Source organism: Tenrec ecaudatus, chromosome 10, assembly GCF_050624435.1.
Source record: "Tenrec ecaudatus isolate mTenEca1 chromosome 10, mTenEca1.hap1, whole genome shotgun sequence".
Lineage (NCBI taxonomy): Eukaryota > Metazoa > Chordata > Mammalia > Afrosoricida > Tenrecidae > Tenrec > Tenrec ecaudatus.
This window is the reverse complement of record NC_134539.1, coordinates 48,613,323-48,638,277: the sequence shown is the minus strand read 5'-3', so window position 1 is coordinate 48,638,277 and position 24,955 is coordinate 48,613,323. Positions and strand designations below refer to the sequence as shown.

The window sequence follows — 24,955 nt, the reverse complement described above, 5'->3', positions numbered from 1 at the left end:
GAAAAAAGCACACCCTCAGCTCAAGGGGAGTCCCCCTGGACGTAGGAGTACAGCGAACAGTGTAACCCTTTGTTGGGCATGCCTACACAGTTGGGTATGCTGGGTCCCTCTAGGGTTTCCCGTAAGGGCTCCAATAATTTTCTTCCCTTTTGCTTAAAAATAAAATTAAAATTACAAAGCACACCCTGTTTGGTTCAACTTGCTCACAGTTGGGAGTCCAGCCTTTAGACATAAACCCATCAGGGCTGAAGGCTGTTCGGACCTGAGATACTTACTCACACGCCTGCTCAAGGAGGGGGCTAAGGGAGCTCAGAGGGCCACTTTAAGTTCTTTATATATCTTTGCGTTGTGTCGATATTTTCATGGTATTTGTATTACAAAGCTGCCAAAGATTGGGCTCAGGGCTGGGGGAGTCCGGGAAGGAGTCACACAGGAGGGAACCCCTTGCATTGGCTCTTGAAAGACCAGTGTGGACCCACTGGGGTGTAGGCGGAGGCCCGCATCCTGGCACCTGGGTGTAGGTTGTGGATGCAGCAAACTGCGGGGAGCAGAGGATCCCGGACCCGACGAACACCTGGCCGGTGAACCCCCCGGGCCTCCAGCCTTCGAGCTCCCTGCTTGAGCGGTGGGTGCAGGGCTCCTTCGAAACCGAGACTTTCTTCCCCGCGGGGTCCCGTTGCGGGCGCCGAGGGGCGGGCACACCCACCTACCGCAGTCCTGGCCAAAGCTCCGAGGCGAAGCACCCTCTCCGCCCGCCACCAGCTGTCCCTGGAGCCCAGAGGGTCCCGCCCGCGCCTCCGGGGCCGGGCGTGCACCTTGCCCGAGCACCCCGCCCTGCGCGCAGCCCCACCCTCCCCGGGACATAAATTCCCGCGTCCTCCCCGCGGCGCCGTCCCGCTGCCTCTCCCCGCACTCTCCAGAGTAAGTACCGCCGCCGCCGCCAGCTGGTTGTGGGGCTTTGTTTGCCCCGCGGAGAGTCTAGTCCCCCCAACCGCGGACGGAGGAGCTTGGGCACGGGCTCGCTGGTGGTGCGGGATGCTCTGGGTGCCATCCGCCCTGCCCTCGGGGTCAAGGTGGAAGGCAGTCCCCGAGCGCGCGGGAAGGGGGCGCCGGGCGCGGCTGGGGACCCCTGGGGCGCAGCGCGTAGGGGAAGCAGCACCCCAGCAGGGTCGTGGTCCTCCGAGGGACTGCTGCGGGACGGGAGCCAGCGTCGCCCGAGGTCCCTGCCCCTGGCCCGGAGGACCGGCCCGGAGGACCCTCCCGGAACTGGACTTTCTGGATTTGCAGAGTCCGGAGTTCGCAGCGGTTGCCATTTTGGGGGAAAGCGGGCCTAGAACAATGAGCGGGGCCCCAGATGGTGCCGCCCGGGACAGCGCCGCTGGCACTATGGAAGGGCCCCCTTTCCGGGCACTTGTTTGCAGCGGATTGACTGGTGGGGTCGCCCCGCTGGGGAGAAGCGCTGTCGAAGCAGCATGGACGTGGCAAGTCCTAATCTGCTGAGAACTGCTTTCAAGGGCTTTCCAGGCGTTAGGAGACGAGTCATCAGGTCTCGTGTTCTGAGCGAGCAGTGTCCGATTATGCAACAAGTGGGGCTAAGCACGGGCTTACTTGTGCTTATTTACCAAGCTGTAGCGAACACTTTGAATCAAAGCCTCTGTTCAAATTTACCACCTCTGGCGGTGACGACTGAGCAAGGTTGGCCGCACTTACTCCACAGATGAGTAGGTAAGCACCAGCCACCCATGCTTATCTTCCTTACTGGGAATGACACCCCCGCCCCCCCCCCCCCCCCCGCTTCCCAGGCCCCCTGGGATGAGTTTCAATCGCTAACTTTTGGGCTCGTCCAGAGCTTAATACTGTGCGCCATCCGGAGATCTAGCCGGCTGCCTAAAATCCTATTAAATACAGGACTTGATTTCCCTTTGGAACCCAAGAGAGACCACACCTGAAAATGGGGTGAAGCAGGGTAACACACACCTCTCTCTCTCTTTCCTTTTGAAACGTGTTAGGATTTGCTTCCCGTGAGATGTGAAACTGGAAAGACTTAGATGCCTGCTAGCACTCTGATTCAATGTCGGGGCGGGGGGGGGGGGGGGGGGGGGGGCGGGGGGGAGGCGGGGGGGACAACCTTGGAAGGATTTCTTAATTTCCTCATTGCAAAAGCAATGATGCCTATCCTATCAGGGAAGTTATGAGGATAAAACCACACAGAGTGTACTAAATGCTAGATAAATGTAATGGTTGCTGATGATACTGGTGAGAATCACGGGACCGCACAGTAATTAGGGAACCATAGGATTCAGAAAGGTGAGTCCTTGTTTACTGTCTTTTAGGAGCTTCAAGATGGTTCGTGCTAAGACTTGGATCCTGAAGAAGCATTTTGAAGGCTACCCGACTAACAGTAACTTTGAGTTGAAGACAACTGAACTTCCACCCTTAAAAAATGGAGGTAAGCCACACCCAAACTCCAAAACCAAATTCACTGCCATCAAGTCCATGAGTGACCCTACAGAACAGGGAAACGCCCCTGTGGGTTTCCCAGACTGTAATTCTTTACAAGCGTAGAAAGTCTTATCCTTATCCTAAACCTTATCAATAAACAAATAGAAACAGAAAAAGAACAACCCAGGCAACCCCACGGCCATCCACTCAATTTTGAGTCATACTCAGAAGACCACAGACTTAGAAGGGTGTCTTAGAGATTGAGTTCTGCCTCCGCAAAACATGTGTGGTGAATCTTAACTTCTCTGCCTTCAGTTAGAATCCCATTTGGAACTGGTTCTCTCTGTTCGTGTAATGTGCACCCTGGAGCAGTTTCCTTTGAGATATAGAGATCAAGTAAGTGAGTAGAGGAGAAATGGGGTACGACAGGAGTCAAGACACAGGGAGAGCTCCAGGGATCCAGGAGGCAAGAGCTAAAGAGACGGGACCTCCACCAGAACTGGCGGAGACGAGCACTTTGTCTCTGAGCTCCGCATTCTAGTTTCCTACACTGTGAGAAAATAAACCCATGTTTGCTAGAGCCTCCTGTTTGTGGTGTTTATGTTACAGCAAGCTTCGGTCACTAAGATAAGTGTGCATCAGTCTTTATTGCAGAACAAACTATCAAAAAGCAGTGACTGTACACCTTGTAGTTGCTGTTCTGATTCGGCACCCTTGAGTCAGTTCCCACTCTGAGAACACCTGTGCCCAACAGAATGAACCACCGCCCGGTCCTGCGCCATCCTCACAGTTGTCAGGCTTGAGCCCATGGTGGCAGCCACTGGGTCATTGAAGACCTTCCTCTCTTCAATGCGCCCCTACTTTGCCCAAGCACGATGTCCTTCTCCAGGGACTGGTGTCTCCTGACAACATGTCCAAAGTAGGTGGTGGCATGGTACTTATGCTTTGGCTGCTCACTGTGCGGTCAGCACTTTGAAGGCACCAGGTGCTCACGGGGAGAAAGCAGCGGCTTTCGATGCCTGTAAACATTGGCAGTCTTGGAAACCCACAAGGGCATTTCTACCTTGTCCTATAGGGTGACTGAGTGACTTCACACGGTAGTTATTTATTAGTTCGCAGTTCAGTTGGTTGGCATTTGGGACAAAGATTGATTGGGACATTCTTCTGGGCTAGATGGCCAATTAGAACGGACCTTCCTCTGTGTCTGGTGTTGCCAGGCTGTCTGCTGAGGTGTGTGCCTTGTGTGGGCTTCCTGCCAGCATAATTTGAGGGATTTTTCCCTCGTGATAGTCTGAGGGATCTAATGCAGCAGGAGTTGGCAAACTCCACCCGCCAAGCACTTTTTAAGCCTCTACCCGTACTGTGTTTGTGAAAATTCCATTGATCCAAGTAACCACATGGCCAAGCTCAGCTTCAAGGAGGGCAGAAGACTTCAATGCCTTGTCAGGAAGAGTGACAAAGAGCTCAGCACAGAGGGATGTAGGGTATTTGCGTCCATTTTTTGGTCTATCATAGAAAAACGTTCCATGTTGTCTGAATGTCACTTTGGAGAATCCATCCCCAGCGTGATATACAGACATTTCAACATTTCTGTTTGAATGCTAATTGAAACACGTGCCTGGGTCAGACCATAGAGAGGATGTCCTCTCTCCTGGTGAGCCTGCCTGGCACCTGTATGCAAAGAGGTCAAACCATTCCTGTGTGTAGACAAGAAAGGGAAACTCATCCTCTGCTGAGAAGCCTCCCTTCCACGTGGAGGACATGGAGGGACAAGATCAACCTAAATAAATTGAAGGGAGAGAAATGGCATCTCCCCAGGACAAGTTGGGGGATAGCTTTGTGGACTAGCAGTCGCTATAGAGAGGTAACCTTTTAAGAAAAGGGGCTGCAATTGAATCGCTTGGTAAAGCGATCAGTCCTATCTGCGTCATGATAGCCAGGGCTCGGGTGTGAGATATCAGAGAATGTGTACACGAGGCCGCTCCAGTAAAACACATACATATTCTTCACTACAGACTGAAGATGGTAGTGAAACCTTATGTGAGCATTCTAATACAGCAGTTATGACAAATGCAGCCTTGGCCATTTGACGTAGCTTAAGCTTACATTTTTTTACTGATGAAAGAAGAGTTTACTGGAAAGAAGAGTTGACCCTGTGTCATAGGGTTGCTGAGAGCATCCAATGAAATAATCCACGTAAAGCCTGAAGTAAATGATGAATGAATAGGCTTATTATTGTTTTTACTTTTATTGACTTGAGCAAGTGAGAGATCCGTTTATGTCGCTCACCTAGAAAGCCGACCGTAGAGGAGGTGCCAACTCTGAACCGGAAAGCTTATGTTTACTTAGCCCTGTGTTCCTAATGGACTGTGGGATGCTTTATTTTGCAGAGGTCCTGCTGGAAGCTCTGTTCTTCACTGTGGATCCTTATATGAGGTATTGTTTTCTCATGCTGTATGCTGTGTTGTTGTCTTTTACAGTAGTCCATGGGGTGGAACATCCAACAGATTCTAAAGAGCGTCATTTCTCTCTCTATTACCAGACGAAGGTGTGGGTGGTGAGGGATGACCACTGTCCTGTTGCTTTATACCATCTCCTATCTGCTGTGCTGAATTGCTCTTTTATTGCTCACCAGAATTGCTCCCAGAAAGACTAAAAGAAAAAAGAAACCCGAGTTTGATTTGTTCACTTCACTACTGGCAAATGATTTAGAGAGAGGGCGTTCCTAAGACAAAATCATGGTCTCTTTCTTGCCTCCTGAATTGAGATGACTCAAGTTTGCACTCTAAATGAGCAAACAACTTTGGGAGGGGTAGGAAGGAAAGCCTTCTTGGGACACCCAACTCCTCAGTAAATGTTTGCCTAGGTAAATTATTACACCCACCAATCTTTTAAGTAATTTTGAAACCTGATTAGTACTGATTCAAACCTCAAGTGAATAATATGGTTTAAAATGTTAACGAGCATCCATCTTTGTTGCTAGCGTTTGGGGTAACACCAGTGGTGCTGGGTTGCATATCAAAAGTCATTGGTAGAAACTTATCCCCAAGTGAATCGAATAGAAAGCCCACCGTGTTCATTTCACAGAAAGTCCCTATGGGAGTGTTTATGCGGGGTCACGCAGCAGCACCCCTCAGCTGTTCCCCTGTGTCCCACCCAGTTGGACCCCCTTCCTCTGTCCAATGTCCTTTGTACACTTTTCCCATGGCTTCCCATTTTGCTTTAACTCAAGACTGTTTTCCTCAGGTGCTATTATGTATTAAGAATAGAATGCCTTTGTTTTTTTCTTTTCCAGAGTGGCAGCCAAAAGGTTGAAAGAGGGTGACAAGATGATGGGCCAGCAAGTAGCCAGGTAGTAATTTTTACATACCCTAATGCTGGGCAAACGGTCTTTGCCTGGCCCTCCTGGTCCAGCCTGTTTCTACCGTTTGGTCACAAGATTTCAGCCTGCTTGCTTCCCTCACTGATTGACCTTGGGAACAAATGGGAAGTCCTGCTTCCTTCCTGCCTAATCAGAAGGATGGGAAATGGTCAGCATTTCAGTTTCACTTTGCAATATTTACTTTCATCTGGTAAAAGAGTGACATGATTCCAGCTAGTGATTATTGTTAAAAAAATAATAATGTTATGTCAAAATATGAGTGTTTCCCCAGCATTTGAAACTATAGAGATGGCTGTTAACATTTTACTATTTCAAATCCTCTTCAGTGTACCTAATAGTATGTACAGTTTTTTAAAACTGGGTCTAGATGAGAGGCTTCACAAGGTTTGTGGGAAAAGGACATGAAAAGAGAGTAGAATTTTCCCACACACCTTTTGAAGCCCTTTCATCTACCATGAAGGCATGCTGGGAGTCCCGTTGGGTGAGCGCTGGTCTAGTGACCCCAAGGGTGGCAAGTCAGACCCACCAGGCACGAGGCCTTCTGTGCCTGGACAGATGGTCACAGCAGCCTCAAGCCCTCCGGAGAGTCCCCGAGAGGCAGAATCAACCCAGTGCGCTGGGTTTGCATGTATCACCAGGTCATCTTTTAGCTAATTAGTACATTAACTTGTAAAATACAAAGTATCATTTGTGAGAAAGTGAACACTTGGTGAAAGAAGTCCTTTCAGCTCTCAAAGTGACACTTTTCTTCCTCAACAGTTTAAAGAAGTCTTTGCAGCAGATTTTCCCAATTCAATAATTGAAAAAAATTTTAAATTTCTTAACTGTTGCTTCCGTGAGCATTGATTGTAGATCTACGAAGAAGTGAGATCCTTGCGGAGCTCAATCTTTCCTTGGTTATCAAGGTGTTGTCTTTTGCTCCAATTGTGAGATTTTCGCGTTCCTTACCTGGTCCCCTGTACGGAACGCTGTACTCATTGACCCTCATCGGTAAGCGAGGGAAGCCCTCTTGGCTTTGAGGAAGCAGGGTTGTGTCAGCTGCGTACCACAGGCTGTTAAGGAGCCTTCCTCCAGTCCTGGTAACCACGTTCTTCTTCATTTACAACTGCTTGCGTTGTTTGCTCAGCACGCACATTGACTAGTAATGGTGAAAGGATGCAACACTTAGGCACCCCTTTCCTGGTTTCAAACCCTGCAGTATCTTCTTGGCGTTGTGGTTAAGTGTTGGGCTGCTAACTGCAAGGTCAGCAGTTCAAAACCACTGTTCATCCTTGGGAGAAAGATGAAGCTTTGTACCCTTGTAAAGAGTTAGTCTCGAACTTCACAGAGGCTCTTTGCCCCGTTCTCTAGTGTTGCTGGGAGTCCGCCTCGACTGGATGGCAAGGGAGTTTGGTTGCATTTGGAGTGTCCTTTTGCTCTATTTGAGCAATTGCCTCCTGTTTCAGTGTATGTTGCAGTGTTACCCATAACGTGTATGGTCCATACAGCTGAATGCCTTGCCATAGTTCATAAAACATGTAAACATCTTTCTGATATTTCTTGCTTTTAGCTGAGATCCATCTGAAGTCAATAATGATACCCCTCCTTCTACATCCTCTTGTGAATCCAACTTGAGTTTCCAGTAGCTTCCTGTCACTGTAACCATTTTCAAATTACCTTCAGCAAAATTGTACTGGCATGCTACCTGAATGATACTGTTCAATAATTTCCACCTCGTGTTGAGTCTCCTTTCTTTGGAAGGAGAACAGATCTGAATCTCTTCCAGTTAACTGGCCAGGTAGCTCTCTTCCAAATTTCTTAGCATAAAGCAGTGAGTGCTTCCAGTGTTGCGTCAGTCTCTTGAAACATTCCGGTTGGTAGGTCCCCTGGCAATTCCTGTGGCCATGTTTTTCACGGATGCCGTTATTGCAGCGTGGACTGCGTCCTTTAGTTCCACTGGGTCTAGGTCATCTATGGCTGCCTCTTGACATGGTTGAATGTGGACTGGTTCTTTTTGGTACAGTGCCTTGTGTATTCCTCCCACCTTCTTTTCATGCTTTCTGCCTCTTCAAGATTTTGCCCAGAGAAGTCTTCAATATTGTAACTCAATGTTTGAATTTTTCTTTATTTCTTTTAGATTGAGATATGCGGAGCATTTTTTTTCTTCCCTTCTGGTTTTCCAGCTCCAGGTCGTCACACCTTTAAAAATCATTAGTGATCTTTAATTTTTTTGGTAACTTAATGATCAATATGTACATTGTTTCCCTCTGTGAATTATCTATCTGTCTTTTGACCTTTACCATCAGGCTTTTATAGTTTCAGACTGATTTGCAGTAGCTTCTTGCATATCAGAGAACCTAGTATTGCAGACTTTGCATTTTTGTTTATCTTTATCTTTCTCGTATATCCAATCATAGTTTAAAAATTATATGTGATGAAATTATTATGGCTCCTAGGTTTCATTTTCTGCTTACAAAGGCATTCTTTCTTCCAAATTGCTAAGTATTTACTTGTGCCTTCTAGAGTTTCAAATTTAACAATGGTTTTATTTTGGCACGAGGAGTGAGGTGTTTACTTTGTTTCCAAATGACTCACAATCATTGCAACACTGATTGCAGTATCATCCGGTTTGAATTTTTATTTAGATGCCACTGACTTTACACATGTATCTAAGGGAACTAACATCTTAAACTCTTTCCCTCAAAACACAAGTTATCCCTCTCCATCCAGGCCTTTAACATATTTTGCTTGTAAGCAAAGGAATGATGATGTGTTTGTGTTTGCTGAATCAGTGAGGACTTTTAAAAGGACAATGGGGCTGTCGAAGATGTAATGATCTATTCAGGTCTTGATGGTGCAAACAGAAACCGCTGCAACCTTCTTGAAAGCCAGCCTCACAGTTGTTCTTACTTACATTTGAGCATTGTTACAGCCACTGGGTCTGTCCACCTGGGTCTTCCTCTTCTCACGGCCCCTCTCCTCCACCAAGCATGCTGCCATTTTCCAGGGACTGATCTCTCCGGACATGTCCAAAGTCCATGAAACAAGGTCTTGCCATCCTTGTCTCTAAGGAGCATTCTGACTGTACTTCTTCTGAGACAGATTTGTTTATTCATTTGGCAGTCCATGGTACGTTCAATATTCTTCACCATCATTCAAATGCATCAATTCTCTTGGGTCTTTCATAAAAGGATAATAAAAGTATTTTGATTATGTAAATACATGTAGGATCCCCAGTGGCATAGTGGGCGATGTATGGGGCTTCTAACCTCGGGTCAGAGGCTTAAACCCACCATATGCTCTGAGGGAAAAGCTGGGGAAATCCACTCCTGGGACGACATAATCTCAGAAACCAAAGGGGCAGTTTACTGTCCCGTTTCACAGGGTCACTATGGGTCAGAATCGATCTGTCAGTAGTAGATAGGGAAATACATGTAGCCAAGATTTTTAAATAAATAATAAAGATTTCCATAGACTCAATATATTAATAGCAGTTATCTTCTTATTGTGAGATTAAGACTGATATTTATGTGTTTCACGTTTTGAAAACAAACACAGTGTAGCATCTGAGGGGAGACAATAAACAATGGTAATAGTGAATAACAATGGTAATAGTGCATAACAGTGGTAATAGTGCATAACAATGGTAATAGTGCATAACAATGGTAATAGTGAATAGCAATGGCAATAGTGAATAACAATGGTAATAGTGAATAACAATGGTAATAGTGAATAACAATGGTAATAGTGAATAACAGCGGCCAAAAAATTAGATTGGAAATTTAAGGAAGAGGGAGTTTATGTTTATTGGGAACGGAGGGTGGGAATGATACAACTCAAAAATATAACTAATATCACTGGATTGTACATGTAGCCATTACTGGGTTGGTATATATTCTTCTGTGCACATTCTCAAAAACAACAAAATTAAAAATTACCTATGTACAGGAGGACTTCAGAAAGTTTGTGGAAAAGAGAAATTAAAAGATTGTCGAATATTTCTACAAAGTTCCTGGAGTCCTCGTGTGTGTGTGTGTGTGTGTGTGTGTGTGTGTGTGTGTGTGTGTAGGCAGGAATGGGAAAAGATGGAATCAAGTGCATCAGTAATGACACAAGAAAGAACAGAGGCAAAAAGCTAGGAGACATCAGCCTATGGCTAAGAACAGTGATTGAGAAATGTGTGTTTTATCCTGGAATATTCTCCTCAGTGCCCTTGTGTGAACACTACACAAGAAGTATCCTGACTACCTTGATAGAGAAGAGGTTTCATGTGTCTTAATGTTCTTTACCCTTCAGAGTTGTAGACAGCAAAAACTCAGCCTTCCCAGCGGGAACCACTGTGGTGGCTGCTTCTGGTTGGACAACACACTCCATTTCTGATGGGACGGGCCTGGAAACGCTGCCTGCAGAATGGCCAGACACATTACCCCAGTCTTTGGCTCTGGGGGCAGTTGGCATGACAGGGTGAGTAGCGGGAGTACATTTTGTCTGATTGAACAGACTTTGTCTGCAACTTGAACAAGCTCCAGAGAAGCCTGGAGACCACTCAGGGCCGGGGCTGATTGAAGTCCATGGTGGGGCCAAGGACGTGGGAAAAGGGATGGATCATAATTCACTTTGGGATTAAAGAAAAGAGAGGGGCAATCAAGTGAAAGATTCTCAGGCCAAAGAGAAAGCAAAGGGAGAAGTAACATGGGGTTGCTTCTGAGCAGCTGCCAAATGATAATACACCAAATGATCATGATAACACACCATCCCTTCCTGTCCCTGGGGGTGGGGAGTGGGGATTGGGACTCGTGGCTCATGGCTTGACTCATCTCTGCCTCCAGAATCTAACAAGAGAGAGAGAATTCAATCTACTTTGGCCATTCTAATTTCCCTGTTTTCTCACATGTCCACTATTCATAGCTGAGTTTTTGTCATCTCAGTGACTTATGTGGTAAAGACTTCAGATAGATACCGGTATGATTGTACAGTAATTCAACCTGGTACAGAGCTAAAATGCTCTAATTTCTCTTGGCCTTGACTTCAGGAAACACCTGGCCCACTCATTCCTTGGTGTCTTGGAGAAGCAAGGCCATTGCCGTTGGACATCTGAAATCTTTCTAATCCAGAGTCCATTTAGTTCTTACCTGTTTCCTGAGTCATGTGAGCTTTCCTTCCTTCTACCCACCTAGGTGTTGTTGTTTTTAAGATTCTCAAAGATGAAATGGAAATATATACCTCTGAGTAGTTGGCCTTGAACAAAATCACTCCCATACCCTCCCAATTCATATTCCACTTAATCTTCAGAATGACCACTGTCAAGAGACATCACTGGGAAATTAGATGGTTCTTATATCAATTAGTGGACACCAAACAGAATCAGCACTTCCCGATTTCCCTTCCCTTTCCTGTGCCCTCCACTGGCAGCAGCTTTTCTTTCCATCTTACAATCTTTGTCTTGGAATTGTGAGCCAAGTGTAAAGAGAGAATGGGGAAACCTAGAGTAAGCCTCTCCTGACTTCGTTGCAGAGAAAATAACTTGTAAAATGTTGATATCTTGATCCCCAAACATAAGATAGTTTATTCATTCATGTATATTTTTATATTCACCCATTCCAAGCTCCTAAGGAATATAATTTTATTCAAATAAATCATCTTGGTTCTCAATAATTGGGGAGATTTCTATTTATTAAAACAACCATTTTCAATCATTAATAAGAATCACCTGGCTCATATGACACTTGAGCTTTACAGGTGTCCTGAATGAATAGGTGTCTTAGTTATGCTGCTCCCGTAGCATAAGTCCTGCAAGTGGGTGGCTTTTTAAAACAGAAATTTATGTTCTCACTGTTTACTTCCTATCTGCTTTGTTGCTGTCTTGGCTCCCGAAGGAGGAGGGGGACCAATGGTGTCCTTTCTGTTCTGCCCTTTATCTGGACCCGGTGGGTTACTCCCTGGGCTGTTAAACACAATGTCAGTAGTTTAAAACCACCATCCTCTCTGCAGGAGAGAGATGAGGCTTTCTATGCGCAGAAAGATCCACAGTCTCGGGCTGTGGGTACCCACGGCGGAAGTTCTCCTGTCTCATAGGGCTGCTGGAGTCAGAATGGACTCTGTGGCAGTGAGTTTGGTGTTTGCTTGTTCGGGATGTGAGTTTGGTGTTTGTTTGCTTGATTTGGATGGCGTTGGGCTGCTAAGAAAGCTAGCTAATCAGATAATATTTGCTGTGTAGACGATTCCGACTCACAATAACCCTGTATGTGTTAGAGTAAAACTGTTTCTTGGGTTTGCAATTGCCTTAAAAAAATAAAGTAGATAACTGCGCCTTTCCTCTGAGATAGCTCTGGGTTGGCTCAAACCGCCAGCCTTTGTGCTCCCAGAGAAAGCACGTTGATTGCTTATGCCACCTGGGGTCTCCCAACAAGGGCCTCCCATTTAAATGAATGGTAGGGGAAAGAAACACACCCATCCACATTTTTCATTCTCTCTCCTCAGCCTCACAGCTTACTTTGGCCTACTTGACATCTGTGGTGTGAAAGGCGGAGAAACTGTGATGGTCAATGCAGCCGCAGGAGCAGTGGGTGCTGTTGTGGGGCAGATAGCTAAGCTCAAGGTGAGTGGTTCCCTCCAGGAGCAAACCTTTACACAAGGCTCACCATGTGTGAAGAACGCAATAGCGAGAACAGCAGACCTGCCCTGGATTAAGAGTTTACAGTCTGGTGGAGCTCATTGAGAAGCTGGAAGTGGAAAATGATCTAGCAAGGATGATCTGCACCACATTGTTTGCTAACAATGCACGGACCCTGGTGGTCTGGTGGGTTATGCATTAGGCTGTTAGCCACAAGGGGAGCAGTTCGAAACCACCACCTGCTCCTTGGGGGAAATATGAGGTTTTCCACTCCCATAAAGATTTACAGCCTTGGCAGTTCTACTCTGTCCTATAGGGTCCCGATGAGTCAGAATCAACTCAGAGGCAGTGGGTAACAATGCAAGTATTGAGTCGGGAATGGCTTCTATCTTAGCATAATGGATTTGTGAGCAGTAATTTACAGTTTCAGAGTTTTTAGTAAATTTTCTCTTGCTAGAGCTTAATGTCCTTCATGATTGCTCACCAACAATAAAGAGTAAGGGAATCAAATGACGAGGTTGTCCAATTAGCAGATTGAAACAGACTGCAAAACAAATAAATATAGAAGGAATCTGTTGGATAGGCAGAACCAAACTGAAGTCGTGGTTGGGTTGTAGACTGGCTCAGAGACTCATTTCACTTGTGGGGCCTTTTGACCCATTATGGTATCCTCATGTATGTGGTTCAGTACCTAAGAGTGTCTTCTTAGGGAACCCAACCATACCAGATTAGGAACTGGAGATGATCCATGCAGGTGGCTTTAACTGGTTTCCATCACCTCCCCATATAGGGCTGCACTGTGGTTGGAGCGGCAGGGTCTGATGACAAAGTGGCCTACATTAAAAAACTCGGATTTGACGTTGCCTTTAACTACAAGACCATAGAGTCTTTGGAAGAAACTTTGAAAAAAGCCTCTCCTGATGGTTATGATTGCTATTTTGATAATGTAAGTGCAAACTGGACTTCATATCTGGGTTATTACCATGCTACGAGACAATGGAATGTACTCAGGGAATTTCCATTTAGAATTTGGGGAAGTACATATATTTTTTTTCTAACAGTTTTGTTGAGATATATTTTATATACCATACATGTCCCTCATTAAAGTATATAAGCAAATTATTTTCCATATATTCACAGAGTTGTAGAACCTTACCCACAGTCCATTTCAAAACATTTTTTTACTCACTCCAAAAGCAAACCCTTAACCCATTATCAGTAAATCTTCATGTTGTCCTATATGGTCTTTGGTGACTGATTTCTTTCACTTAGCATGTTTCCAAGGTTCATCCATGTTATAGCATGTATCAGTATGTCGTTTCATTTTATGACCTAGTAACATAATTTTTTGCATGGGTGTATCTCATTCTACTTATTTCATTTATCCTTATACAAGGTGACGGGAGCCATTTGAGTGACTTACGTTTCTGGTGTGGCTATTACGCAATGCTTCTATGGATTTGTTTGCGAGTTTTTATGTGCATTTAATGTTTTCATTTTCCTCAGGTAAACACATAAGAGTGGAATTGCTGGGCCACATGATAAATTCACATTCAACATTTTGAGGAACTGCCTATGAGTTTTTGCCAATTTTACATTTGCACAAATTTGCATTTCCACCAGCAATGTGTCTGGGCTCTTAATTTCTCCAAATAATCATCAGCACTTATAACAAGTCTTCTAATTATAGTCACTCTACTGTGTTTGAAGTGATATTTTATTGTGGTTTTCATTTGCATTTCCCTAATAAGTAATGTTGATAATCTGTTCATGGTACCCTGGGTCACTTGCATATCTTCTTTGGAGAAGTATCTATTGAAATTCTTTCCCCACTTTACAATTGGTTTATTTGTTAAGTTATAAACCCATGTGGTGCTGTTAGGAATGGGTTGGGCTACTAACTACAAGGTTGAAGGTTCAAAACTACCAGCCATTCAGAGGGAGCGAATTGAGGCTATGCTCCAGTAAAGATATACAGCCTCCGAAACTCTATAGAGGATCGCTGTAAACCAAATTAACTCGATGGCAGTAGGTTTTTAAGAGTGCTTTATATAGTCTCACAAGCCCTGGCAGTCTAGTTATGCTTTGAGCTGCCATCCACAAGGTCAGCAGTTTAGACCTACTGGTCACTCGAGGGAGAAAGGTTTATAGCCTCGGAAATCCACTGGGGCAGTTCTACTCAGTCCAGGGACTCCCTATGAGTCAGCACTGACTCGATAGCAGTGAGTTTTATATATTCTGGATACAAGTCCCTGATCAGATAGATGATGTACAAATATTTTCTCCTATTTAAGTTGATTTTTGTTTTGTTTTACTCTCTTTGAAACATGAATGTTTATTTGATTAATTTTTAATGAAATGCTTTTATTGGGGGCTCTTATATCTCTTATCACAATCCATACATTTATCCAGTATGTCAAGCACATTTGCACATATGCTCCCTTCATCATTTTCAAAGCATTATATTCCCACTTGAGCCCCTGATATCAGCTCCCCATTTCTTTCCCCTTCTTCCCCGAGAATGTTTATTATTTACAAGTCTAATATGCCTATTTTGTTTTTGTTTGCTTGAGTCTTAGTGTGATGTATAAGAATGCTTTGCCTTATCCAGGATTATGGAGATTTCTTTTATGCTTTCTTCTAAAAGTTTTTAAAATTATTTTTACATTATTTATTTATTTATTTATTTAGTCTTCTAAAAGTTTTATAGTTTTCTTTTAAGAGATTTATTATTTTATAGCTTTTACATTTAGGTCAATATTTCACTTGAATTATTATTTGTGTATGGTGAAAGGAAGAGGTTCAACTTCATTCTTTCTATAGAGATCTCCATTTATTCTGTACTATTTGTTGAAAGGATAGACTTTCTCTAATGAATTATGTTGGCAACATTGTTGAAATCAATTAATCATAAATGCAAGGGTCTATCTCTGGACTCTCAACTCAGTTCCAGGGACCTATATTCTTTGGACTAAGTTTTGGAAACAGGAAATGTGGGTCCTCGACTTTGTTCTTTGAATATTCTTTGAGCATTTTGCTATACATTTAGATTATAGGGCAATGAGACTATTAAGTTTATAAAAGAATATCAGTATATAATAATGTGAAATTTCTAAATTATAGAAAGTATGTTTGTAGAGTTAAGCTGAAATGCCTAGTTTTTAATGTATATTTCCTAGCTGCAATTTTCTTCACTGTTTTGTGCTAATTAAATCCATTTCTTGATACCAATATTATGAACAATTGTGACATAATGGTTGCTCCCAAGTTAGTTAGAATTGAAATAATTTGTTGTATTTCTATTTTTGTTTGTTTTATCTGTGTTCCTGTTTAGGTAGGAGGGGAGTTTTCAAATGTTGTTATCCCCCAAATGAAGAAATATGGAAGAATTGCTATATGTGGGGCCATCTCTACCTATAACAGTACTCGTCCACTTCCCCCAGGTAATGAGCTCAGGTGCAAGAAGACTTTAAAAAGTTCATGGAAAAATGTCATCTTTCAATCCCATTTTTCTTTTTGACATTTTTTGAGTTTTCAAAGTCCCTTCATACATTTATAGGACATATTTCTAAGATATCAATGAACTCTGTCACTGACTATAAAAATTTCACATTGCTATTGATTTTCTAAATACATGTGGAAGTACTCTTGATATTTTGATGAAATGTGAGGGAATAATATTAAAATATATCATTTTTCATTTTTCATGTTACATCACTTTAGATTAAATTTTAAGGTAGATAAATAACAGTATCCAAAAATCTAAAAGAAAAAATTCTGTACAGAGTTTTAGCTTTTTACGTATTGGTTTCTGGAAATTTACAGAAAGATGTAACAATGGCATACTTGGGACTGGCTGGTGACTATCCAGGATATTGCTGGAGGTGTGGGGAGGGAGGAAAGACCCGGCTGCGAGTCCTGTAGTCTTAGTCGTTCACCTTGTGCTTCCCAGAGCAGCAGAATAACTTGGCCTCACAGAGCCGGCGGCTTCCACTAAGAGAGAGAGGAGCCTTCTTTCCCTTCTATTCTTTCATTGTCCTTTGTTGGCTTCTCTCAGTGGGCATTTGGCTGTCCTCTGCCTCCAACGGCAGAAGCCCTGGTAGTGTAGAGGTTACATGTTGGGCTGCTAACCGCAAGGTCAACAGTTCAAAACCACCATCCACTCCGAGGGAGGAAGAAGAGGCTTTCTACTTCCATACAGAGTTACAATCTCGGAAACCCACCGGGGCAGTTCTGCCCTTTCCTATGGGCACTATGAATCGGAATCCACAAGTTGGCCGTGATGCCTCCAATTCCTTCTCTGTCCCCTTCCTCCGGCTCCTTCCCTCCCCCACAGGCACAGAGGCCAAAGGCTAGAAAATGACATTCATGAAGTCTCTGTTGTACAGACAGCTCTTTTTTTTTTTCTTCCCCAGAAAGGGAGTTTAAAAATGGCTAGAAAGGATCAGAGACTCTTCAAATCCTACTAAGGACAGACTCAAAACAGAAATCTGATACAGAATCTTTTTCTGCTATAAAAAAAATTGTGCTGTGAGTGAGAGTACAGATTTATCCGTGGCCCCAGATGAAATTTAAAACAACAATAACACTTTAGTCTGTAATCAGGATCTAGGCAATGATAAGTAAGTCGAGTATTTCCTCTATTGTGGAAAGGGAACCTTACAGCCCTGTTAGTTACTGAGACAGGGGCAAAGGGACTAGAATGGAAAAGGTGGAGGAAGGGCTACTGGTAGATGCCCTCTTGGCTTGTGAGAAATCAAAGACCCATCTTTTTCAACAGGAAAACTCCAGTTCTACTTGGCTGGCCTATTGTTAGGGACACACCCCCCCCCCACCTATATTTTTCTAACTGATGCTAAGCTAAAATCTGTCTGCCTCTCAACTGAGCAAAACTCCGTGAAGCATTTTCGTAACCACAGTCCAATCTGTTACAGCCAGCTATTAAGAAACAGTACCTTGATCTGATCGTGTGTAGCAATTAGTCTTTGGGAATACAGCTTCTCAGACAGGTCTTTGATAGATCACCTGGCCCTCTCCATTTTAATCTTAGGGGATTCTGCCTCTGATCTCCAGAAATTCTAACATATTTCAGTGTTGGGATAGCTCAGAGACAGGTAATTATGGACCCAAACTTTAATCCACTTTCTCAGTAAAGAAAATAGCATTCCTCGCAGGATGGGCGAGTTCAGAAACAGTATTTCACCCTCTTCCAAGATGAGGAAATGAGGATTTCCAATCCTTAACTCATAAAGAAAGTGGTTGAGGCGGGTCTACCTCAAGCAACACTCTTTATGCAAGGCCACTATTGGGCTATGTCACTATTATATGTTAATCTCTTGTCTTTCCTGAGCGTGTATTAGTTTTGGTTCAAGAAGAAATTCCATTTTATTTTGTTTTCTTCCACGCAGTAAGTGGGACCTCTAGCTTCAGTGAGGCTGGTTATTAAGGACACTGAGGGAAGATTCTACCTCTCATCCTGTCTTTTTGGGTTCTGATATTTTCCAGAAATTTTCATCTGACTTGTAGGAATTTAAAGGACTATGCAGAGGTAGCATTTCCTCAGTTTCTGGTCATGTGTAATCCTTGGGAAGTTAAGCCGGGCAACTCTTTCTTTCTTTCCAGGAGCACTTCCATTCTAGGCATGGCAGCGACAGTAACCTTGTGTTTTCGATGTCAGAGGTTCTCAAAGTATAGCTCCAGAACCAATTGTAACACCATTGCCTGGGAACTTGTTAGGAATTCAGATTCTCAGGCATCCCCCACTCAGTCCTTTGCCCACAAACCCTCCTGAGGATCCTAAGACATTGCTAACATTGGGACCGGAATTTCACCAATGTCCTGAACTGGTGAGGGCAGAGGCAGGTGTGACAGGTGCTGATCTTCCAGATCTATTCCTTCGTACTGACTCATGCATGGAATGATGTCATTAAGGCAGAACATGCTAACTGTCAAGAACAGCAGGTTTTTCTTTCTTTTTTTAAAGCAGGTCTTTGTAAAGGAGCACATAGTTTTTCATTTGTTTACTTCGGGCCTTGTTCTGTTCCGTCTGGGAAGTTTCTGGCAGGGCAAGCATGACCGCTGTGTGGTCAGTTCAAGAACTCTGAGTATATGTTAGTTTCCTATTGCTACTCTAACAAAGGACCACATTTTCTTGGCTTAAAACAATTAAATGCATTATCTTACAATTCTAGGGGTCAGAGGTCTTAAATGGGCTAGCAGGGCTGTGCTGTTTCTGCAGGATCTGGAGGCAAATTCATTTCCTTGCTTTTTCTAGCAGGAACCCTGGTGATTACGCTTTGAGTTGCAATTGTCATGATCGGCAATTCGAAACCACCAGCAGCTCCTCGGGAGAAACACTGGGCTTTCTACTCCCATAAACAGTTACAGTGTCCAACACCCACAGGGGTCGCGATGAGTCAGCACTGATTTGATGGCAGTGAGTTAAGTTTTTTGGAGAGACTACACGCTTTCCTTGGTCTCGGGCTCCATCTTCAAAGCCAGCTGTTCAGGATTTTTAAACAGGATTCTCTCTCTCTCTCTACTGCCATCATTACATCTCTTGCTCTGACTCTACCTGTCCTCCTCCCTTTTTTAGGGACCTTGTGATTACATTGGGTCTAGCAGATCACCTAGATAACCTCCCCATCTCAAATCCTTACATTCATTCATCTCGGCAACGTCTCTTTTGCCATGTAAGGCATTTACTGGATCTGGAGGTTAGGATGTGGCCAGTTGAGAAGACCCATTATTCTGCCTGCTCCGAATGCAGCAGATGAGTCAGCAGCTCCACAGACCCGAAGAGAGTGGAGGCAACGAAAGGGGCAGCACTGGCGGAACAGTGGTGGTTCATTGTGCCGCATCCTGTTCCCTGGACCTTGTGTTCCAAATGTGTCCTCCTCTTCACAGGCCCGCCCGCCGAGATTGTCATCTATCAGGAGCTCCGCATGGAAGGGTTCATCGTCTCCCGCTGGCAGGGGGCTGTACGCCAGAAAGCTCTGAAAGACTTGCTGACATGGGTCTCAGAGGTAAGGGGTTCTGCGACCACCCCCTCCGCTTGTGCCGTGATCCTGTTCTCTTGCCACCCCAGACTCGCCCCCATCTCTTCCCCCTCGCTGATGCACCGTCAGTTTTCTACGGACTATCAGTACAACGCCTCTGACTAGGACACGCCTATTTCTCCCAACTTAAAAAGGAAAATCAAAACAAAACGTACAAACAAAAAATCCTCTCTGGATCTCTTTTCCACCCGAACTGCAGGCCCACTTCACTGCTCTCCCTTTCATAATAAAATTCTGGGAGGGTCTCTGCACCCACTGACTGCCCTTACTCTTCTTTCCATTCCCCGTGAGCGCCCGGAAATCAGATTTCTGCCCTGCTGCCATCCCCTAAAATGTTTGGTGTCGATGTTCCTCGTGTTACAGAATCCAGGGGTCAATTCTCAGCATCGCTTGACAATGGGCAGTATTTCTCAGAGATGGTCCTTCCCCCTCGGTACCCTTCTGCCCTTGGCCACCCTTTTGGTTTGCTCCCTATCTCCGACTCCTGGCTTTGCTGCCTTTTTTCTTCTTCCCCAAGTTAGCATAGAGCGACACAGGATCTAGTCATTGGACCTACGTGCGTCGCTGTCCACACTTTATCCCTAAATTAGCTCATCCAAGTTCATGCCTTTAAATATCAACACCTTGCTTATGACTCCCAGATTGCTATCTCCAGCGCACACCATTTTCCTGAACTCCAAACATGTATATCCAGCTACTTACTCAATAGCTGAACTTAGATACAAAATACAGTTTTATCTCAGCCTTGATGTTACAATCATAAAGGTAAAAGATGTTTTTAACTTTCCTGCTAAACCTGCTCATATATAAATATCACGATTTGAGTAATGACGAGTCTACCCATCTAATTGTTTAGTACAAACACCTTGGAATTGTCTCTGATTTCTATTTTTCTCATACCCCACGTCTGATCTATCAAGAAATTCTGAGAGGTCTACCTTTATATTATGTACAGTATCTGACCACTTCTCCCGCCTTACTGCCATGCAGCTCCAAGTCACAGCTGTTCAGTCCAGTCTGGCTGTTCACAATCACTTCTAGTTTGCCTCCTTGTGCAACCTCTGCATCTTTGTACACAATTGCCAACACAGCAGCCAGTAATCCTTCAAAGCATAAATCAAACCACTTCATTCCTATGCTCAACACTTCTCAAAGATCCCCCACTTCACTTAGAGTAAAGCCAACATGTTTATAGCTACATCCTTCAAGGTTGTACATGAGTGGGACCCCCTATTTGCTTGATTTTGTTTCTTAGTGTTCAATCCCTTGCTCACTCTGCCCAAGCCTCCTTAACACAAATAACTGCTTAACTAACTTGCTCAATCCTTTGGGTGTTTGCAAAAAAAGGTCATTTCTAAATGAGACTTTTTTTTTTTACAACTCCCTTCATTCCTGATTCTCCCTACAGCATTTGCCCCCTTTTAATATGCTCTGTTGGGTTTCATGCAGACTCTGGGTGGTGCAGACAGCCAATGCACGCAGCTGCTAACCAAAAGTCAGCTGTTTGAGTCCTCCTAGGTAGTCTACTTCTGAAAAATCAGCCCTTGCAAACCCGCTGTAGTTCTCCCCGGATACACTTGGGGATACCGGGAGCTGAAATGGACTCAATAGCAATGAATGCACTGATTTCAACTCCATTTATTTCTCATATTCCTCTGATGAGAATGTAACCTTCCTGAGGATAGTGTTGTTAGTCCATTCTGTTTGCTGATAGAACAGTGTCTGAATCAATGTAGCTACTAGATACGTATCCACCGTTGATTAAACAGTATAGACTTGTACGACGTGCTTCTGTGCTATGGCTCTTCCAGGCCCTGACGCAGAAAGCCATCCAACAGCCATGCCTTTAGATCCCTCTCTGTCCTCTGCTGATCCTTTCCCCACCGCCCTCTAGTCTAGATGAAGTTTTAGTCAATAGAAACCTGAATAACCAAGGAGCATTATTGTTGTTTGGAAGAGGAAAAGAGGTCTCATGCATCCAACTTAATGGTTTTCTGATTATTTCTCAATCACTTCTCCAGCAGCCACTGGAGCTTGGGTTTCCCCGCCCCCCCCCCCACTTAAAACACTTGGGGCGCTAGAGCGCTGGGCCAGGTTGCCCAGGAAGCTTTGAAGAGTTGAAGTTCTCCATGTGTATGTAGCCTTTCTTACTCTGTTCCTGTTGCTGAAATCAAATCTAGCCCAATATTGATCACAGCTGACAACAACAAAAACCTGCCCTGCTGGTGTCCCTAGTAATATTTCCCTCTAACAAACAAAAACTGACCATAGTTATTTATTTTAAAGTAACTAGTGAATTGGCTTAACTTATTTCTTATCCTTTCCCCTCCATCCTTCATGCTCTTAAAAAAAAATAGAAAAACTGCACTTTCTATGAATTTTAGATTTAGAGAAAAATTGAGAGGAGGGTTTCCATAAACCCTGCATAATTACCCTCATTATTAACTTCTTGTGCTTGTGGGTGCCAGTGAGTCAGCTCCAATTCATATCAACCCTGGGTGCAACAAAATAAAACCCTGCTAGTCCTACGCTAGCCTGTCAATCGTTCTTATGTGTGAGCCCACTGATGCAGCCACTGTGCCAAACCTTTTCTATTAGTATTCTCTATTTTGAACCTTGAATCTGAAGGATAGGTTTCCATCCATTCCAAGTTTTTACCTCTTCAAGAGGAGAGATGAGGTTTTCCAATCAAAATCAAATCCCAACATTCCTACTTATTGAATGCCAACAGTCTCCTCCAGCTACTCCCTTAAAAGATTCAAAAACTGCACTGGAATATATTAGGAAAAAAATGATATCAGGTAACTTAGATCTCCTTAAAAAATTTGAATGTAAAGACTGAGCATGATAGTGGGACAAGAGGAAAATAAAAGGAAATAGAGGAAAGAGCTACGAGGCAAAGGGCATATAGAGGTCTAAATAAAGGCATGTACATATGTAAATATATTTATATAAGAGGGTGGGAAATAGATTTATGTGCATATATTTATAGGTTTAGTATTAAGGTAGCAGATGGACATTGGGCCCCACTCAAGTACTCCCTCAATGCAAGAATACTTTGTTCTATTAAACTGGCATTCTGTGATGCTCACCTTCTCGACACAATTGCTGAAGACAAAGCAGGTGCATAAGCAAATGTGGTGAAGAAAGCTGATGGTGTCCGGCTATCAAAAGATATAGCATCTGGGGTCTTAAAGGCTTGAAGATAAACAAGCATCCATCTAGCTCAGAAGCAACAAAGCCCACGTGGAAGAAGCTCACCAGCCTGTGTGATCACGAGGTGTCGAAGGGATGAGGCATCTGATATCAAAGAAAATAATCATATCATTGTGAATGAGGGGGAGTACAGAGTAGGGACCCAAAGCCCATCTGTAGGTAATTGGGCATCCCCTTACAGAAGGGTAACCTGGAGGAGAGGAGCCAGTCAGGGTGCAGTGTAGCAATGATGAAGCATACAACTTTTCTCGAGTTCCTAAATGCTTCCTCCCCCCACCACACACATTATCATGATCCCAATTCTACCTTACAAGTCTGTTTAGACCAGAGGATATACACTGGTACAGGTAGGAACTGGAAACACAGGGAATCTAGGGTAGATGATCCCTTCAGGACCAGTGATGAGAGTGGCGATACCAGGAGGGTGGAATAGAGAGGGGAAACCGATTATATGGATCTACATATAACCACCTCTCTGGGGGACAGATTACAGAAAAGTGGATGAAGGGAGACGTTGGACAGAATAAGATATGACAAAATAATAATTTATAAATTATCAAAGGTTCATGAGGGAGGAGGGAGCAGGGAGAGGCGGAGAAATGAGCTGATGCCATGGGCTTATGTGGAGAGCAAATATTTTGAGAATGATGAGCATAACAAATGGACAAATGTGCTTTACACAATTGATGTATGTATGGATTGTGATAAGAGTTGTATGAGCCCCAATAAAATGATTTAAAAATTGAATGTAAATTGGTCCCACTCGATACACTGTCTTGTAGAAAGACCAAATAAAAACCTTTCTCTACTAAGATAAGGCCTTCCCTCCCACACTCCTAAACTAATGCTAAGCACATATCGGCATCATCTGAATTTTGTAAGGGAGCCTGACCATGGTACTGTCCTCTCTCAGACAAGTCCTGCTTTTTCAGGGGTCAAATAGAGATAATGGTGTTATGTCATGGGGTCCAACTTACATAGCAATGCCTTAGTCACTACCTTGTGACATTTCTATTACACTGTGACTTGATGCCTCTTATTAAATCTCTCTTAGGTGGACTTTGTAATCTATGACATACAACTTGTGTATCTTGCCCCCATATTGATTTTAAGTTAATGGAGGATAGGGCCTTGAGCTTGTTTTCAAATCTCACATGGTGCACCTAATAAATATTTGTTGCTAGGCTGAGAAAGATCATACTCATGTGGAAAATGACATTAAGTTGTAATATTTGTTGTTCTGTTACAGGGTAAAATTCAATACCGTGAAGACGTCAAGGAAGGATTTGAAAACATGCCTGCTGCCTTTATGGGAATGCTGAAAGGAGATAATCTGGGGAAAACAATAGTAAAAGCATGAAAAAGGGCACATGGGATGCAGAGACTATTTGGAGTTTGGATTTGTTTTTAGCACTTAGTAAAGATGTATGCTGCCTTACTTACTTTAGAAATAATTTTTTAAGGATTGTTTTGACTTCTAAAAGATCAGCTGCCTCTGTGACCTAGGACTTCTTTTTCACATGTAAAGTGAAGATAATCTCCTTCATAGACACAGTGTATGCTTAATTTAGACATCACCACAGTGCCTGGCATATATTAGGTACTCAATCAATGTACTTGTGGGGGACCAGCCTCCGCAATGGGTCTTAAGGGGAGGTGTGTAATTGAAGGGTAAATTAAAGAAACATCAGGCAAGACATGCAAGGGCTCACCTCTTCTGATGGCAGGATCAAGAAAGAGAGTGAGTGCAACTCTCACAGGCTTATATCCTCACATCATACACATACGTGGCAGGAAGGGGACATGATAGGGGGATACAGGCAACAGGAAAGAACATACATAACAAGGTGGCAGGATCTAGAGCGGTGGTTCTCAACCTGTGGGTCTCAACCCCTTTGGGGGTCACATGACCCATTCACAGGGGTTGCCTAAGACTATTGGACAACACCTATTCCCGCTGGTCTTAGGAACCGAGACACCGCTCCTCTACCCGTCTCCAAGTGGGACCGCCCACATGCAGATACGCCCACGTATGAGCACTTGGCATGAAGACTGTACCCATGCTACACCACGCTTCAAGACAAAATGCCATTTATTTGTAATTAGAAATAAATATTTCACAACATATAATTATGTATTGTTTTGTGATTAATCACTATGCTTTAATTATGTTCAATTTGTAGCAATGAAAATAATGTTATGGTTGGGGGGGGTCACCACCACATGAGGAACTGCATTAAAGGGTTGCAGCATGAGGAAGGTTGA

The 24,955-nt window shown here is 43.8% G+C and overlaps 1 protein-coding gene across 2 annotated transcripts; it reads left to right on the top strand.

Annotated features, from left to right (window-relative positions):
- The first annotated feature begins 770 nt into the window (after nucleotides 1–770).
- PTGR1 (prostaglandin reductase 1) lies at nucleotides 771–24,820 on the top strand. Of its 2 annotated transcripts, none has more exons than XM_075560314.1 (10): nucleotides 771–921; nucleotides 2,334–2,449; nucleotides 4,833–4,878; nucleotides 5,738–5,794; nucleotides 10,100–10,267; nucleotides 12,284–12,401; nucleotides 13,207–13,362; nucleotides 15,751–15,859; nucleotides 19,323–19,441; nucleotides 23,940–24,820. In XM_075560314.1, the coding sequence occupies exons 2-10, from the start codon at nucleotides 2,344–2,346 to the stop codon at nucleotides 24,048–24,050; spliced, it is 990 nt and encodes a 329-aa protein (XP_075416429.1). In that variant the 5' UTR covers nucleotides 771–921; nucleotides 2,334–2,343; the 3' UTR covers nucleotides 24,051–24,820. The 2 variants fall into 2 exon arrangements, with proteins under 2 accessions (XP_075416429.1, XP_075416428.1); XM_075560313.1 differs by lacking the exon at nucleotides 771–921 and adding an exon at nucleotides 1,596–1,725.
- Nucleotides 24,821–24,955: the final 135 nt, after the last annotated feature.

Excerpts from the sequence above, each read along its gene's own strand:
- PTGR1 (XM_075560313.1), top strand. Across the intron at positions 15,860-19,322 it reads TACTCGTCCACTTCCCCCAG|GCCCGCCCGCCGAGATTGTC; the intron begins GTAATGAGCTCA and ends TCCTCTTCACAG. Across the intron at positions 19,442-23,939 it reads TGCTGACATGGGTCTCAGAG|GGTAAAATTCAATACCGTGA; the intron begins GTAAGGGGTTCT and ends GTTCTGTTACAG.